We start from the raw sequence: 15,551 nt of genomic DNA on the forward strand, positions 1-15,551 counted from the left end.
AGTACTGAGGAGGGAAGAGAAAGCAAATTTCTACAATGTTGTCAATTCAGTTATGATGCATGCCAATCAGACTTCAATAGGCATGTAGACACATCTGTTTCCTGCTATATATCCAACATTAAAATAAAGTATTGAATTATGTACATCAGGTGATATGTTTAAGGCCACTGAGTGGTTAATTTCATTGCAAAGTAGGCAGCAACATAATTCTGAAAATCTGTTTTCAATTTATTTTTATTTTTTTACTTTTATGGCACGGGCACTTCAGACAAAACATGTGATGGCAATATCTACTGATCCTAATTCAGATGATATTATAACAACTGTTACAGGTCTTAGAGAAAGGAAATGTATCATTCTAGCGCTGCTGGGAATTGCTAACCACTGTACCACTTGGGTTACTCCAGGGAGCATTTGGGGATTGATCAGTACCATCATCACATACCCAGTCATGGAAAAGAGTGATGACGGGTGAGAGGGCATCTCCTTAAGGAAACTGGGAAACAGGATTCCCTGGAGGCAGGGCAGCTGTAAGGGAAGTCGCTCTGGTCCCAACAGACTTAAGATGGAGGAGAAAACTCCTGGTCAGAGTCATCCCTAAGCTTGAAAGGATAATGTGGGGAGGAAAACCTCAGTGGAGGTCCATCACTGATTTCTTCCACTAAAACTGAATCTTTAACTCAAGGAGGGTTGATCATTATATGAATAGACAAATGCAGCAATGGAGATGCCAGCCAGAACAAAGATTAAGGAGATTAGCAGGGCAAAAATGCACAATTACAGAGGCCGATATTAGGATGTTTGTGTGAGAATCATTAGAGTTGTTTCATCCCTTTTCATTTTCTTCTTTTTTGCCATGATTGACTGGGGTGGGTCTTTCAGGAGATTTTGGTAAATTATTGAATAATTTTCCTGTGAACTGCCAGCAGGAGAAAGGGAACTTGAAACAGGTTTGAGAAGCACCCAGCAACTTCATCAGACATTGTAGGAACTCTGGATGAAGTTAAATAGGCTATAATAGCCTCAGAAACTGCCGTTCTAAGAATTTCCTTCTAAAGAGTAGATCTCACACACGAGAGAGACATTGCATGGAGCCAGTTTTGTAAACATGGGGCAGTGGTTACAAGAGTCTCCTGTATGGCCTTCCCCAGGGCACAAAAGGGAAAAGGTTGTGCCCAAACCAGGAAGCTGCTACTACAACAAGCTGCTATTCACTTACAGAATGAAATCTTAAAAGCACACTAGAAGGTGCATGAACAGGGTCTGTGTTTCCCTGTGTGAAACAAAAAATAAGCAATTAAACTATATTAAAAGTATATCAAATAGAAAAGTGAAGAAAATGAAAAATTCTGGAAGAAATTTGCTCTGAGAACAAATGTGTTATTGGTGGCTGGTGTGGGTCTTCCGGGCTGTGTGGCCGTGTTCTTGAAGTTTTGTTTTCTAACGTTTCGCCAGCACCTGTGACCGGCATCTTCAGAGTGCAGGAGCACAGACAGGAGCAGTTCTCTCTGTGCCCAGGGTGATGTGACCCTTTTGTGGGTATTTATAGAGTCTACTGAAAACCCACCCACACAGACTGGTACCTACACAAAAACTCCAACCACCACCCACATCAGAAAAGAGGCATTATCAAAACCCTTATGGATCGGGCCAATCGGATCTGCGAAACCCAATTCCTAAACTCTGAACTTAACCACCTTAATTGGGTCCTACAAGCGAATGGCTACTCCAAAAATGAAATAAAAAGAGCCATCAAACCAAGAAAGCAACATGCGACTGAAGAAGAAAAACAGCCACCCACCAACAAAGTATTTCTGCCCTATATCAAAGGGGTCACAGACCGCATGGGAAAACTGATGGAAAAACACAATTTCCAAACAATCTTCAGAAAAAGATTTACTTCACCAGAAAAGTACAAGAAGTGCTAAAATCAGCAAAAGACAAAAGGGATCCCCTCACCGCCGCAGGAGTATACCGCATACCATGCAGTTGCGGGCAAGTATACATCGGGACCACAAAACGCAGCATCCATACCAGGATAAAAGAACACGAAAGGGACTGCAGACTACAGCAACCAGAAAAATCTGCAGTAGCTGAACATGCTCTCAAGCACACTGGACACAAAATCCTATTTGAAAACACAGAGATACTGGACAACACCAACAGCCACTATACCAGGCTATACCGGGAAGCCATTGAGATTCACAAACACCAGCACAGTTTCAATAAAAAAGAGGAGAGTCTAAAAATCAACAAAACCTGGCTACCAATCCTGAAAAATACAGCCTGCAAAAGGTCAACGAACTCAGCTCAACCACCAGGACATGTGAACAGTTCACACAATGAACTTGCTAATCACCCCCAGCAGCCCCTTGTTAACAATTCAATAGAAGTAAAAACCCTGCCTAATCCCCAGGAAGATACACACAGATTCTGACACCAAAACAAGCAGCCACTCAGTAACTCAACCCCCCCACACACACCCCCAATCCCCCCCCCTCAGATCTCTATAAATACCCACAAAAGGGTCACATCACCCTGGGCACAGAGAGAACTGCTCCTGTCTGTGCTCCTGCACTCTGAAGATGCCGGTCACAGGTGCTGGCAAAACGTTAGGAAACAAAACATCAAGAACATGGCCACACAGCCCGGAAGACCCACACCAGCCATCGTATGCCGGCCGTGAAAGCCTTCGACAATACAAATGTGTTATTGCTGTGGCAGTTGAAAGCAAGCTTCAATGGCAGCCTAACCTAGCCATCTGTGCTATGCACGGGGTAGGGATGGGGGCTCACAACAAGAAATTCTGTAAGTTGCCAAAGATTCTGAACAGGTTTTATATAGGTGCATACCCCATGTGTATAACTCACAAGGACCGCAATGAAGTACTTGTGTTTCCATACACTAAGCAAGCCAGTCTCTCACACAGATCCCCCAAAAGCTCAGGAATAAGCTTGGATCCTGTCAGCCCTCCCAGGTAAACCAGACAGGAAACATGACTAGATGAGCTAACTCTACTTTTTTTGTAAGGCTACATTAACAAACTTGCAAGTATGAAAGCACAAATCTCCTGCCCGCCCTATTTACTGCCTGAGTAGTTAGGGTGGGTCCTTCCAAGGTTTTTTCCTCTGGCCATTATTCTGTTGCGGACTCCTTTCTCTTTTATCTGATCGTTCCCTAGGTGGCATCTCCTACTTACACACACACACACACACACCCCTCTCTTCCAAGGTCACACATATATTCCATCGCAGATCCTAAGATAACTGAAGTTCATACAAAGAAAGTCCTTTCCTTTCGTAACAGCCCTTGCATCCCACCAGAGATCCCACTTAGGAGAATTCCCTTACCATGCTGATAAAGCAAAGAATCTATTCTAAAGAATGGTGCTGGCATAAGACAAACATCCTGGTTCCTGTTGATCAAAAAAAAAAACCATAAAGGAAGGTTAATGCTTTTTGTTTGTGCTGGGCAAGAGCGAGAATTAAGAATGGCAAGAGGTCTTGGTGGATTTTGTTTCTCTAAATTTCTTGTGTTTTTCTTAAAAATACTGCAAATTGTGGCTATGATTGATAATCCTCCTGTGTAAGTAAGTGAATAATTTTTAAGCTAAAGTTGAGATATGATTGCCTGAATGAAAAATTCAGGGAAGAAACATGATAAGTAGTGAATAATGAAGGTCCTGGGTTCAATCCCTGGCAACTTTAGATAAAACTGGGCCTGGAGCTTTGAAAAAATAGTACCACTCATTACAGACTTATTCAGGACAAAACAGTTCCCTCTGATCAATGAACTACATATGTATTAATATACTTTCCCCAAATGTTATATAAACATCTAGATTTATTTCATCAACAGTAACAGCAAACTGGGCTCTATTTTTCCCAGCTCCTCTCTGGAGAGACCACTGCCATTTAAAATAAATTATGGAAACAGGCCAGTACTTAAAACATTATCCATTTAAAAATCTCATAAACATGAATTTTTCAAGAAAAGTACAGTTAAAATACAAGGCTGTATACTGTCACCCTGCTTATTTAACCTATATGCAGAGTACATCATGAGAAATGCCAGGCTGGAAGAATCACAAGCCGGAATTAAGATTGCAGGGAGAATCATCAACAACCTCAGATATGCAGACGATACCACCCTAATGGCAGAAAGCGAAGAAGAACTAAAGAGCCTCTTGATGAGGGTGAAAGAGGAGAGTGCGAAAGCTGGCTTGAAACTCAACATTAAAAAAACTAAGGTCATGGCATCTGGACCCATCAATTCCTGGCAAATAGAAGGGGTAGAAATGGAAGCAGTAACAGACTTCATTTATTTGGGCTCCAAGATCGCCGCAGATGGAGACTGCAGCCATGAAATTAAAAGACGCTTGCTCCTTGGGAGGAAAGCTATGGCAAACCTAGATAGCATATTAAAAAGCAGAGATGTCACCTTGCCGACAAAGATCCGCATAGTCAAAACTATGGTTTTTCCAGTAGTAATGTATGGCTGTGAGAGCTGGACCATAAAGAAGGCTGAGCGCCGAAGAATTGATGCCTTTGAACTGTGGTGCTGGAGAAGACTCTTGAGAGTCCCCTGGACTGCTAGGAGGTCAAACCAGTCAATCTTAAAGGAAATCAACCCTGATTGCTCATTGGAAGGATCGATAATGAAGCTCAAGCTCAGATACTTTGGTCACCTAATGCGAAGAGAGATCTCTTTGGAGAAGACCCTGATGCTGGGAAAGATTGAAGGCAAAAGGAGAAGAGGACGGCAGAGGATGAGATGGCTAGATAGCATCACTGAAGCAATGAGCATGAAACTGACCAAACTCAGGGAGGCAGTGAAGGACAGGAAGGCCTGGTGCAATATGGTTCATGGGGTCACAAAGAGTCGGACACGATTTAACGACTTAACAACAACAACAGTTAAAATAATGAGAATAATCATCTAGTATAAATTCAAAAGGAATTTTCTAGCCTGAATTCCCAAAGGAGCTTATACCAGAGCTATTAAAAAATTCTCTCTTTGAATGCATAAGAATCTAATTTTCTCTCTGGGCTCCCACCCCAGACATGCAATACTTATAATCAGCTCTATACAGACACCTTTCATGTTTCACATGGTCAAAGTTATCTTTGAGAAAACTGGGCTAAATCCAACAGCTAAAAAAGCAAGTTTTTCCAAACTCAATATCCAATTCTAAAAATCACTGTAGCTTCAATTTACATTTTCACAGACTCACAGAATTAGAAGAAAAGGGCTTGGCATAAAAATCTAGCTGTTCAATACAAGAAATCTAGAGTTAGTATATTCCCAAAAGGTGTTTCAAGCTCTACTTCCATGACAGCCAATTCCTACTCTTTATAATTGGCTCTTACCATCAAGCTACGCTTCTCCTCAAGGACCAGCTAAATGCTGAATTGAAATTAAACTTTCTGGAACTGAAACCAATAGATTTAGCCCTGCTCCTGGGACAGCACAGACCAAGGCTTTGTCATCCTCAATGTATTTGAAAAATGTAGTCATATCCCCACTCATTTTTCCAGGCCAATATACCCAATTTTTCAATGCTCCTGACTATCCTGAACCTGTTTGAATCTGTCTGCATAATTTTTAGAAGCACTCATTTCAATACAGTATTCCAAAATGATGTGCGGCTTACACAGAAAAAAAATTCAAATGATTATTTTTTATGATAATAAAATAATAAATAAATACATAAATAATAAATAATATAATATAATAAATAAATAATAAATAATAAAATAATACAACTATGGTTGTATTACTGAAGAGTAAAATCACATCAATTTTTTTGCAGCAACATCACATTGCTAACTGATGCTCGACAGCTAATCAATTGCATTCCTAACATTCATTCAATTTGAACTGTTGCCTACCAATATTTCCCATCCTAATTCTGTGTGGTCTTTTTTCCTCTCTTGCCTAAACGCAGACATTTGCCTTTATTTACAATGAATTCTATTTTGCTAGAATGTTAATTTAAGATCCATATAATCCAATCAACACTGTAGCTGTGCCTATATTTATCTGAATGCTAGGTTCCTACTATCACAGTTATCATCCAAAAACTTTCGTACATACATACTTTTCATATATTTTGGTGGCTATCACTTTCTCCAACATCAAGTAAGATATTAGAAAGTGGCTTCAGAAATAATAATTATGAGCAATACAAAAATATATTGTCAACAGCATCAAAGCAATCCAAAGTGTTGTTACCTGTTTATAAAATTCATCAAAGGTGATAACAGGTCCATTGTGAAACACAGGATAATAGAACGTATATGACAACATCCAAAGGAATGAATGCTGTATCATTCCAGTAGTCCTATCCCAACAGTATTCTAGACTGAAGCTTGTATAATAGAGACAGCGGACAATCAGGGTGAAAACTAGCAGATAGTACTCATTTTCACTGGCATACCAGCCTCTCTGAAAAAATAAAACCAATTTGAAGATTATGTGAAAAGTCACATAGCTATTAAAAGGAATATTCCATAGCCAGAAGCCTGAGATCTGCATGTCTACAGGTTTATAAAAGAAAGACCCCAGAATAGCTTCAGATTATCCAAATGCTTCTTGGTTTTACTGGTGAAAGGTAGAATTAGACAAACCTGTAATAGATCCAACAAATGTATTCCATCCAAGTTACTTTATTGAATCTACTCTAAGCCAGCCTAAATTTGGAATTCATCCCATGCACTTACGAAAAGAATCTTCCAGGAAGCAAAAAGAAAGTGCTATATTATCCAAAACTCCTTTTTCTGAGCAACTTAGGGCCACACTGTAACGTTTATTTCTTTTTACACCTACATACATACACTATGTATATACATTCAAACATATATGTGTATATCTATGCATACATACACACGCTGCTGCAGATTCTCAATTTTATTGTATTACAAGTAAGCAAAGCCGGTTCCATCTGGTGTGGGACCCACTTAAAGCCTTTCCTCCAGTTCTGTTCAAAAGCTTGCCTGCATCACAGGAAGGGCACTATTCTTTGGGGGGGGGGGTTGTGGGGGCGTGCAGGGTTTGTAGAAAAGCTCCATTTGCAGCGGGGGGGGGTTCAGTTTATGTGTGGCATGAGAAGCAAATTTTATTCAGAAGGATTGGGTTAATACTTTATAAGCTGCAGTGTAATTGTAAAACAATTTAAATACTGTAGAAAAATTATTCTAGAGCAGTGTTTCTTAAACTTTTTCTTTCAGGACCCTTTCCCACTTTTAAAAATTATGAGAATCCCCAAAGAGCTTTTGTTGGTATGGGTTATATTTATCAATATTTACCATATTAAAAATTAAAATTGACACATTAGCTGCCACTACCACTTCTCACAGTTGTTTGATGGGATTTTAATATTTTATTATTTTTCAACATAGGCTGGCAAATAATTTTGATTTCATGGACCCGAGAGGGTCTTGGGAAACCCCTAGGGGTCCTTGGATCACACTTTGAGAAACACTGTCTTAGAGTGACTACTGTTACAAAAGATAAGCATATATAAAAATCCAGATGAAGTGTTGCTTCCAACTGTACTGCAGTAATTCGTAGTTACATTAACGAGAGTACTAGATATATTAACTGATATATGATTTTGCTGCCACTTCAGAACCATTTGAAATCCATCTGGCCTACTCTGTTTCAACTTTTCTTCAGGATATTTTGAAACATTTCATCTCCTTCACACTTCATGCTACAGCTTCAGATAAGAAGTCTGAACTTTAACCAGTGGATATTTTGTTCATGGACTGTTGGAGGCAATTTAGATGTCAGGATTTCTGGCACAGTATTTCCTTTGAACATTTTATATATGCTTATGTTCTGTAACAGTATTAATAACTGTAACAGTTATTCTTGAGTACTTCTACAGAATTTAAATTGTTCTATATTTACACTGCAGCTAATAAGGAGTCAACCTGATTCTTGCTTTGTTTTTTAAAAATATCAGGTTTTATCAACTTGTCTTTGTTTTCCTTTTGTAAAATAAAAATCAGGTGAAATCCAAATTGGCTAAAAAATTCAGATGAAAACACAAATCAAACAACTTTCTATCATCATCATCATCATCATCATCATCTTATTTATTTATTTAATAGACTTGTCCCCACCCATCTCCCCACAATGGAGGACTCTGGGCAGCTAACAACAAACTAAAATCAAAAATGCATAATTAAAAGTTATAAAAACCAAACATACAAAGATAAAAAGGCTAAAAAGTCCAAGAGGCCGGTAGAGGCCACACCAGGCCGCTAAGGGGCCAGCCAACCCCACTTCTGATATCCTCCCTCCCTGCCCCAGGCCAGATGGCAGAGCCAGGTCTTCAAATCCCTCCGAAAGGCCTGGAGTGAGGGGGCCTGTCTCACCCCTGGGGACAAGATGTTCCAAAGGGCGGGGGCTACAGCAGAGAAGGTCCGCCTTCTGGACCCCGCTAATCAAAGTTCTTTTACTGCGGGGATCCGGAGCATGCCCTCTCTGTGAGATCGGGTGGGATGGGTTGAAATCGTGGGGGCGAGGCGGTCCTTCAGGTAACCTGGCCCCATGCCATGTAGGGCTTTAAAGGTGATAACCAACACCTTGAATTGGATCCAGAAGCAAACTGGCACCCAATGCAGCTTACGGAGCAAGGGTGTTATATGGGTCCTTCTTCAGGCCCCAAAAATTGCTCGCGCAGCCGCATTCTGGACCAGTTGAAGCTTCCGGATACTCTTCAAGGGTAGCCCCATGTAGAGCGCATTGCAGTAGTCTATTTGGGAAACAAGAAGGGCATGAGTGACTGTTCGCAGGGCATCCCAATCCAGGAAAGAGCGTAACTGGTGCACAACCCGAAGCTGTGCAAAAGCCCTCCTGGCCACGGCTGCCACCTGCTCTTCGAGCAGGAGCCGTGAGTCCAGGAGGACCCCCAAATTACGCACTGGGTCTGTCTGGGGCAGTGCCACCCCATCCAAGACCAACGATGACAACGTCCCGGATACAGAGGAGCCATTGACCCACAGCCACTCCGTCTTGCCAGGGTTCAGCTGGATCCAGTTGTTCCCCATCCAGACCCTCACAGCCTCCAGGCACCGCAAGAGGGCGGTCACGGTATCACTTACCTCACCAGGGATGGAGATATATAACTGAGTATCATCAGCATACTGATGATACCTCACCCCACGATGACGGATGATCTCACCCAGCGGTTTCATATAGATGTTGAAAAGGAGCGGAGAGAGAACCAAATCCTGCGGCACCCCACAAAGGAGGGGCCGAGGATGGGACCTCTCGCTCCCTATCACCACCGATTGGGATCAGCCCCGGAGAAAGGAGGAGAACCAGCACAAAACTGTGCCGCCCACCCCCATATCCCTGAGCTGTCCCAATAGGATACCGTGGTCGACGGTATCGAACGCCGCTGAGAGATCAAGGAGAGCAAGGATGGTCGCACTACCACCATCCCGCTCCCGCCAGAGATCATCCATAAGTGCAACCAATGCCATTTCCATTCCATAGCCGGGCCTGAAACCTGACTGATAAGGGTCCAGATAATCCATTTCCTCCAGGACCCTTTGGAGCTGCGAAGCCACCACCTTCTTAATGCACATACATATATATCTTATTTCTAAGGAAGATACATTCAAAGAATACTATAACGTACTCTAAGTGTGATTGCTCTAAATTCTTCAAAATCCCAAACTTTTACAAAATAACTTATTTAAACATACAAAAAAATAATATTACAAATATAATTACCTTCACTTCTTCTATGGCAGATAGATGCAGAGTTGACAACAGAAGCAAGGAAGTCAACCATGTAAGGACTGGATTTTTCAATTGGGCTACTAAATACGAGACACTCACATGTAGAAAAATCATAGTCAATCCTTTGGACCCCAGTAGAAACCAACAGGCAGCAATTCCATAGACCATCAGAAACCAAGGTTTGTACTGAAATGTCAGAGAAAATGGATGATAAAATGTCAACTCTGAGAAACAGTTTAAGCTGAGAAGAGCTGATTACCCAGTGTAATTTATGACTAAGCAGTAATGTGAACCAAGACCACTTAAACCTAAATTTAACATTTTATTTTTGAGGATCATTTTAACATATTTTTGCTTCCTGAGATGAAACAAATTCTGCATACAACATGCTCCATACTGTAACACTGATGTGATCATCCAGAGAGAGAAAAAGAATCTATACAGACTATTAAAAATAAATGGAATTAAGTATTTAACTAGGGTTTTCTAACTCAGACATTATTATGTTAGCTACCATCCTGACAGTGAGCCAGCTTGTTACCTCACTCTTACCTATTCTGGCCATTCAGTAGTCTATTGGTCTTCATAAGGAACGTATGACTGTCATAACAAGTTTTTCAACTGCAGATTAATGCAGTATGGTGCCCTATCTTTCATATGTCTTAATGACATCTGAAGTGAGGGCCAGCTCTGGCCTTCTCTACAGACATCAATATCAGTGCTGTGTTTCAGATGCAAAGCCAAAAAATTGCTTTAGTGTGGGCATGGATACATATTGCATATTTGTTGGTACCTCTTTAAAGAAACTGTGTTTTCCTAGGCTCCAACAATAGCTACACAATCCCAAGAAATTTCAGGTTTGTGTTAAGGAAGCGCTGACTGAATACTTGCACCTGCTCCAAAGAACCAGGAGAGCCCAGGAAAAGACATAGCATTTTTAAGGTGGCACCAATAAATGCAGCATGTATGCTGCCCATGCCTGTTCCAAAGCACCTTCTAAGCTTTGGAACCAAAGTATAACACAGCTCTAATCAACAGATGCCAGAAAAAGCAACCAGAATGAATTCTCCTTCCTTCTGCTATTGCAAATGCTTGGATACCTAATTGAATTAGTACTGTAATGTATCTAGTGTACAAAGGTTCTTAGCCATTCACATCTCAAGACCCATCAAACATCATCAAGGACTGGGTTCTACCAAATACAAACAAAACTATATATATTACTTTCCTTTTCCAAGAAGAACACGGGCATTCTGTTATTACATTTATTAATTAAGTTATAAGGACTTAAAATATTGCAATAACATGGTTGATGATAATTTTTACAGCTATAACTGTAAAATAATGGGTGAGAGTGAACTGGGGCTGAAGTAGCGTTTGTCACTATGACAGCTGACTTTGCCTAGCTCAGATCAAGAGATATGGTCAAATAATGAATGTCAGCTAACTAGGGCTGAAGCAGTAAATGAATGAATGAATGATTTTTATTATTACAGTCTGAGACTAAGCAAACAAGAATACAAACATATCCCACAAAAGACCAGATGCAGGCAGGAACAGCATACACTGAATGGCACAACCAAGTAGCTGGCATTATGTACAGGAACATCTGCACAGTGTAAGGGCTAGACCCTCCTAAGTCCAGATGGGAGATTCCACAGAAAGTTGTGGAGAATAACAGGGCTAAGATCCTGTGGGACTTCCAGATCCAGATGGACAGGCAGGTACTGGCCAATCAACCAGACATTGTGGTAGTAGACAAGGACCAGAAGACAGTGGTAGTGATAGATATAGTAGTGCCAAGTGACAGCAACATCAGGAAGAAGGAGTATGAGAAACTGGAGAAGTACCAGGGCCTGAAGGAGGAACTAGAGAGGATGTGGAAAGTAAAGGCCAAAGTGGTCCAAGTGATGGTAGGAGCACTCGGGGCTGTGACTCCTAAGCTGGGAGAGTGGCTCCAACAGATCCCAGGAACAACATCAGAGCTCTCTGTCCAGAAGAGTGCAGTGCTAGGAACAGCTAAGATACTGTGCAGAACCCTCAAACACCCAGCCTCTGGTAGAGGACCCAAGATTGCAGAAGACGCATAGCACCCAAAGGGGTGAGAGGGGATGGATGGATGGATGGATGGATGGATGGATGGATGGATGGATGGATGGATGGACGGACAGACAGACCCATCCATCCATCCATCCATCCATCCATCCATCCATCCATCCATCCATCTTTGAATTAAGGATTGTCCCATCACCACCAAATACAGTTTTTCCTAAGCTCACTCAGAAAAGCTCTGGCATCAAGAAGAGTCAAGGGACACCAAGGGAACCTTAGCTGTGGGTATCATTCCAGATACTGTACAGTGCACATCAACTGCCCATTCAAGCTCATCAAGTGTCCTGTCCAAGTGTCTATCTTTAAAGACAGAAGGGATTATTGAAGCCATTCTAACTGTGAAACAGAATACAGCGAACTCTTAAAACAACTTGAAAATATTAGACAAACAATGTGCATAAACATGTTATCATCCAGTGCTAATTTGTAGTGGGAAGAAGAACTTTGCTTTTCTGAAAAAACACATCTGCAAAGGCAAACCAAAGAAACTTCTTGTTTAGGAATAAGTGAACATTAGTTCTCCCCTGGGCATTGTGAATTCATCTCCTATCTAAAACTGAGTACACAGATTTCTTCTTTCTTTCTTGACTTTTTTTACTGCCATTGTTCAATAATTTTCCCTCTCAAGTTTTAATAATCTTAAAGCACAGCATCCTTCCAGCACTGCTCAGTGTGGAATTCATTAGAAGTGAACTACGAAGGAAGATGGAGGGGCCTCTGCCAGTTCACTCCCACTATTGCACAACTTGAAGATAATTACCGTTTTCTATATGAAAGGCCTCAACGTGATTCAAGGGCAACAAGGCTGGGCTACTGAGTCCTGCATGCTGAAGGAAAGAGCGAAGGGGCTCAGGTTTGCACCCCTGGATGCTTCTCCATATGCTCATAAGCCTCAGCTCTTTTGGGCTCCTGGTTGCACAGTGGAGAGTCCACAAGCATTGCTGGATCCCCTTCAATCTTTGCTGAACACAAGCAGCATAACATTGGGAGAGACCAATATTGTACTTGCAAGAAAGCCTTTCACATGAGTAATGTATAAAGGAGAAGAAACATATGTCTCAGCTATATCCCACCTTTCAATACTGTTGCCACGCTGAAGCACCACTGAAGGAAGGGAAGATACAAATACAACAGCAACAACAAAAACTGACAAACTATATTATTTAAGCATTTTATACTCTAAACTGGCAAACCATTACAGATTATTATACTTTTAGTAGAAAACAGATGAGCTCAAAATAGCATACCTTTTTCATGTAAATGCTGGATACCAGTGATACCACCAAGTGACCAAAAAGAAGCCACAGTATATATCCTTTGCCCCATTCCATCCAGAAACTCCATTCAAAATCAACTGGATCCTAGGCATAAATGGAACCAAACCATCATTAAACTGGTTTGAAATGTGCTAACATATAAAGAAACTGAACATATAAAACATACTTTCCTGGGCCAGCATTTTGTTAATATTGGTACTGAAATTCCTACCATCTCCAACATGTTGCTATATTAGCTGGAGATGAAGGGTACACATTGTAGAGACCCACCTTGGAGAAGCTCATATTACATTACTGTAATATTTCATGCTGGGAACCAGGGAAAATACAGAACTGTAACACAAATGGGTTTATTACACAGAACACAACAGTAAGACTTAGCTAGGCTGTCAGTGAGAGATCTATGCACCTTTACCCACTTACTCTTTTTTTCTTTCTTTTTCCATAAATAGCCTGTAAGTCATGATTTCAATGAGAGCCAATTTGGTGTAGTGGCACCAGGCTAGAAACCGGGAGACCATGAGCTCTGTTTCCATCTTAGGCACAAAGCCAACTTGATGACTTTGGGCCAGTCACTTCCTCTCAGCCCTAGGAAGAAGGCAACAGCAAGCCACTTCTTGCCAAGAAAAATACAGGGACTAGTCCAGGCAGTCACCAGGAGTCAGGACTGACTCAAATGCACAAAACAACAACAACAACAAATGATTTCAACATAATACTTTATAGGAACCTTGGACATTAGCAGAAAATGTAGTATAACACAAAATACTAGTGATGGCATTGAAGAGTCAATCTCTATAGTTATAGTCTGGCTATCAGCTTACTTGCTTGCTTATTGTCACTACGTTGTCCACTTAGATATGAGCACCTCACAGCATGGGAGCCGCATTCATTTATTTTCTAATTTATTTCCACTACATGCAGTCGGGAGAACTGTAGCTACATGAACTTGCCAGTTTCTGCTATATTCTAATTTTGGGGCTTCAATACAATGTCTCTTGCTTCTTTTTGAACAAGTCTTTTCATTGTAATATGAAGCTCACCACAGGGGCATTTCCATGTAGGTTCACTGATGCTGGTGAAAGCCAGCCTTGGTGGCTGGTTGTCAGGCACCCTCACATGGTTGATCCACTTCCATCACCTGATATTTTTTAAGCCCAAGGTGACCACTATTTTACACTTCCTGCAGACTTTTTCACATTAGATCATTGCTGGAAATCTGACACCAAGGACTGATTGATTGATCAAATTCATAAGGCCACCCATCTATCTAATGAAGCTATGGGTGGCAAACAAGATATAAAACATCAACAGTTGTAAAGCGCGCGCACACACGCACACACACACACAAACACAAAAGGCTGAGGGCCCTTCATTAAAATTTCAAGGACACCTATGCTGGAGCTCCAGAAACTAAAATTTCAAGGACATCATGCTGGAGCTCCAGAACTAATAGCCAGGCCCCAATTCCTGGAGGAGGAATCAGGACTTCCGAAAGGCAACTAAGCTTGGGGTTGTCTGTATCTCTGGGGGGAGGCTGTTCCATAGGGCAGGCACCATGACAGAGAAGGTACCATTCCCAGGACCCACCAGGTGACATTGTGTTACCGAGGGGACCTGGAGCATGCCCACTCCACTGATGGGATGGGCAGAAATAATTGGGGAAAGGTAGTCCCACAAGGATGTGATGTAGATAGCAATGGTCAAAAACATCTATTTTTTTTAGACTCAAAGTCTAGTAGCCCAGGTCTCATGGCCATTAAGAAGAGTTGGCCATACTGTTGTTCAGTTTCTTTGAACTTTGTGCTGTCCTGTATGTCTTTTTGTTTCCAGAAGTGGCTACCAGCAGCAGGGAACATTCCTATTCCCATAGAGCAGTGTTGTCCAAACTTGGCCACTTTAAGATGAGTGGACTTCAACTCCCAGAATTCCCCAGCCATGCTGGGGAATTCTGGGAGTTGAAGTCCCCTCATCTTAAAGTGGCCAAGTTTGGACAACACTGCCATAGAGACTTCCACATGCAGGGTCCCAGCTCACATGGAAGCTTTTGCAAAGAGACCTCAGCTCCCACTGCAATCAGTTATATATCCCAGTCAGTTGTGCTGCACCCATGGACCACTGGCTGTTGTCTGATGTCACGATACAGCTTAACAAGGGAAAGAGCTGCCCACCACTACCCCTGTGTTCAGATCTTCACATAAAGATATGACCTGAACAGGAGGAGAGGGCTGTTGTGAGAATGCCCTTCCCAAAAGATGCTATTCAGCTCTGGACAGAAGCTGCTACTGACACCAATGGCTAACCTCACTTTCCCAGAAAATCTCCCTTGCCAAGCCATTGTGGCTGCTACTTAAAAAAGAAATGTTCAATGCATTTATATATTTAATGTATAAATGAAATAAT

At 41.5% G+C, this 15,551-nt stretch overlaps 1 protein-coding gene across 1 annotated transcript in view; it reads right to left on the reverse strand.

The window, feature by feature from the left end:
• Positions 1-15,551, reverse strand: part of HHAT (hedgehog acyltransferase) — a 195,595-nt gene that overhangs the window by 162,032 nt on the left and 18,012 nt on the right. The window contains exons 4-6 of the mRNA XM_088132577.1: positions 13,119-13,232; positions 9,751-9,945; positions 6,235-6,447 (exon numbers count right to left, since the gene is read on the reverse strand). Coding sequence (XP_087988703.1) covers positions 6,235-6,447; positions 9,751-9,945; positions 13,119-13,232 — 522 coding nt within the window. The remainder of the gene's footprint in view (positions 1-6,234; positions 6,448-9,750; positions 9,946-13,118; positions 13,233-15,551) is intronic.

This window comes from Python bivittatus, unplaced genomic scaffold (assembly GCF_059951505.1).
Source record: "Python bivittatus isolate LINGU-HERP-01145 unplaced genomic scaffold, Pbiv_v1 ctg000020_np1212, whole genome shotgun sequence".
NCBI classification, from domain to species: domain Eukaryota; kingdom Metazoa; phylum Chordata; class Lepidosauria; order Squamata; family Pythonidae; genus Python; species Python bivittatus.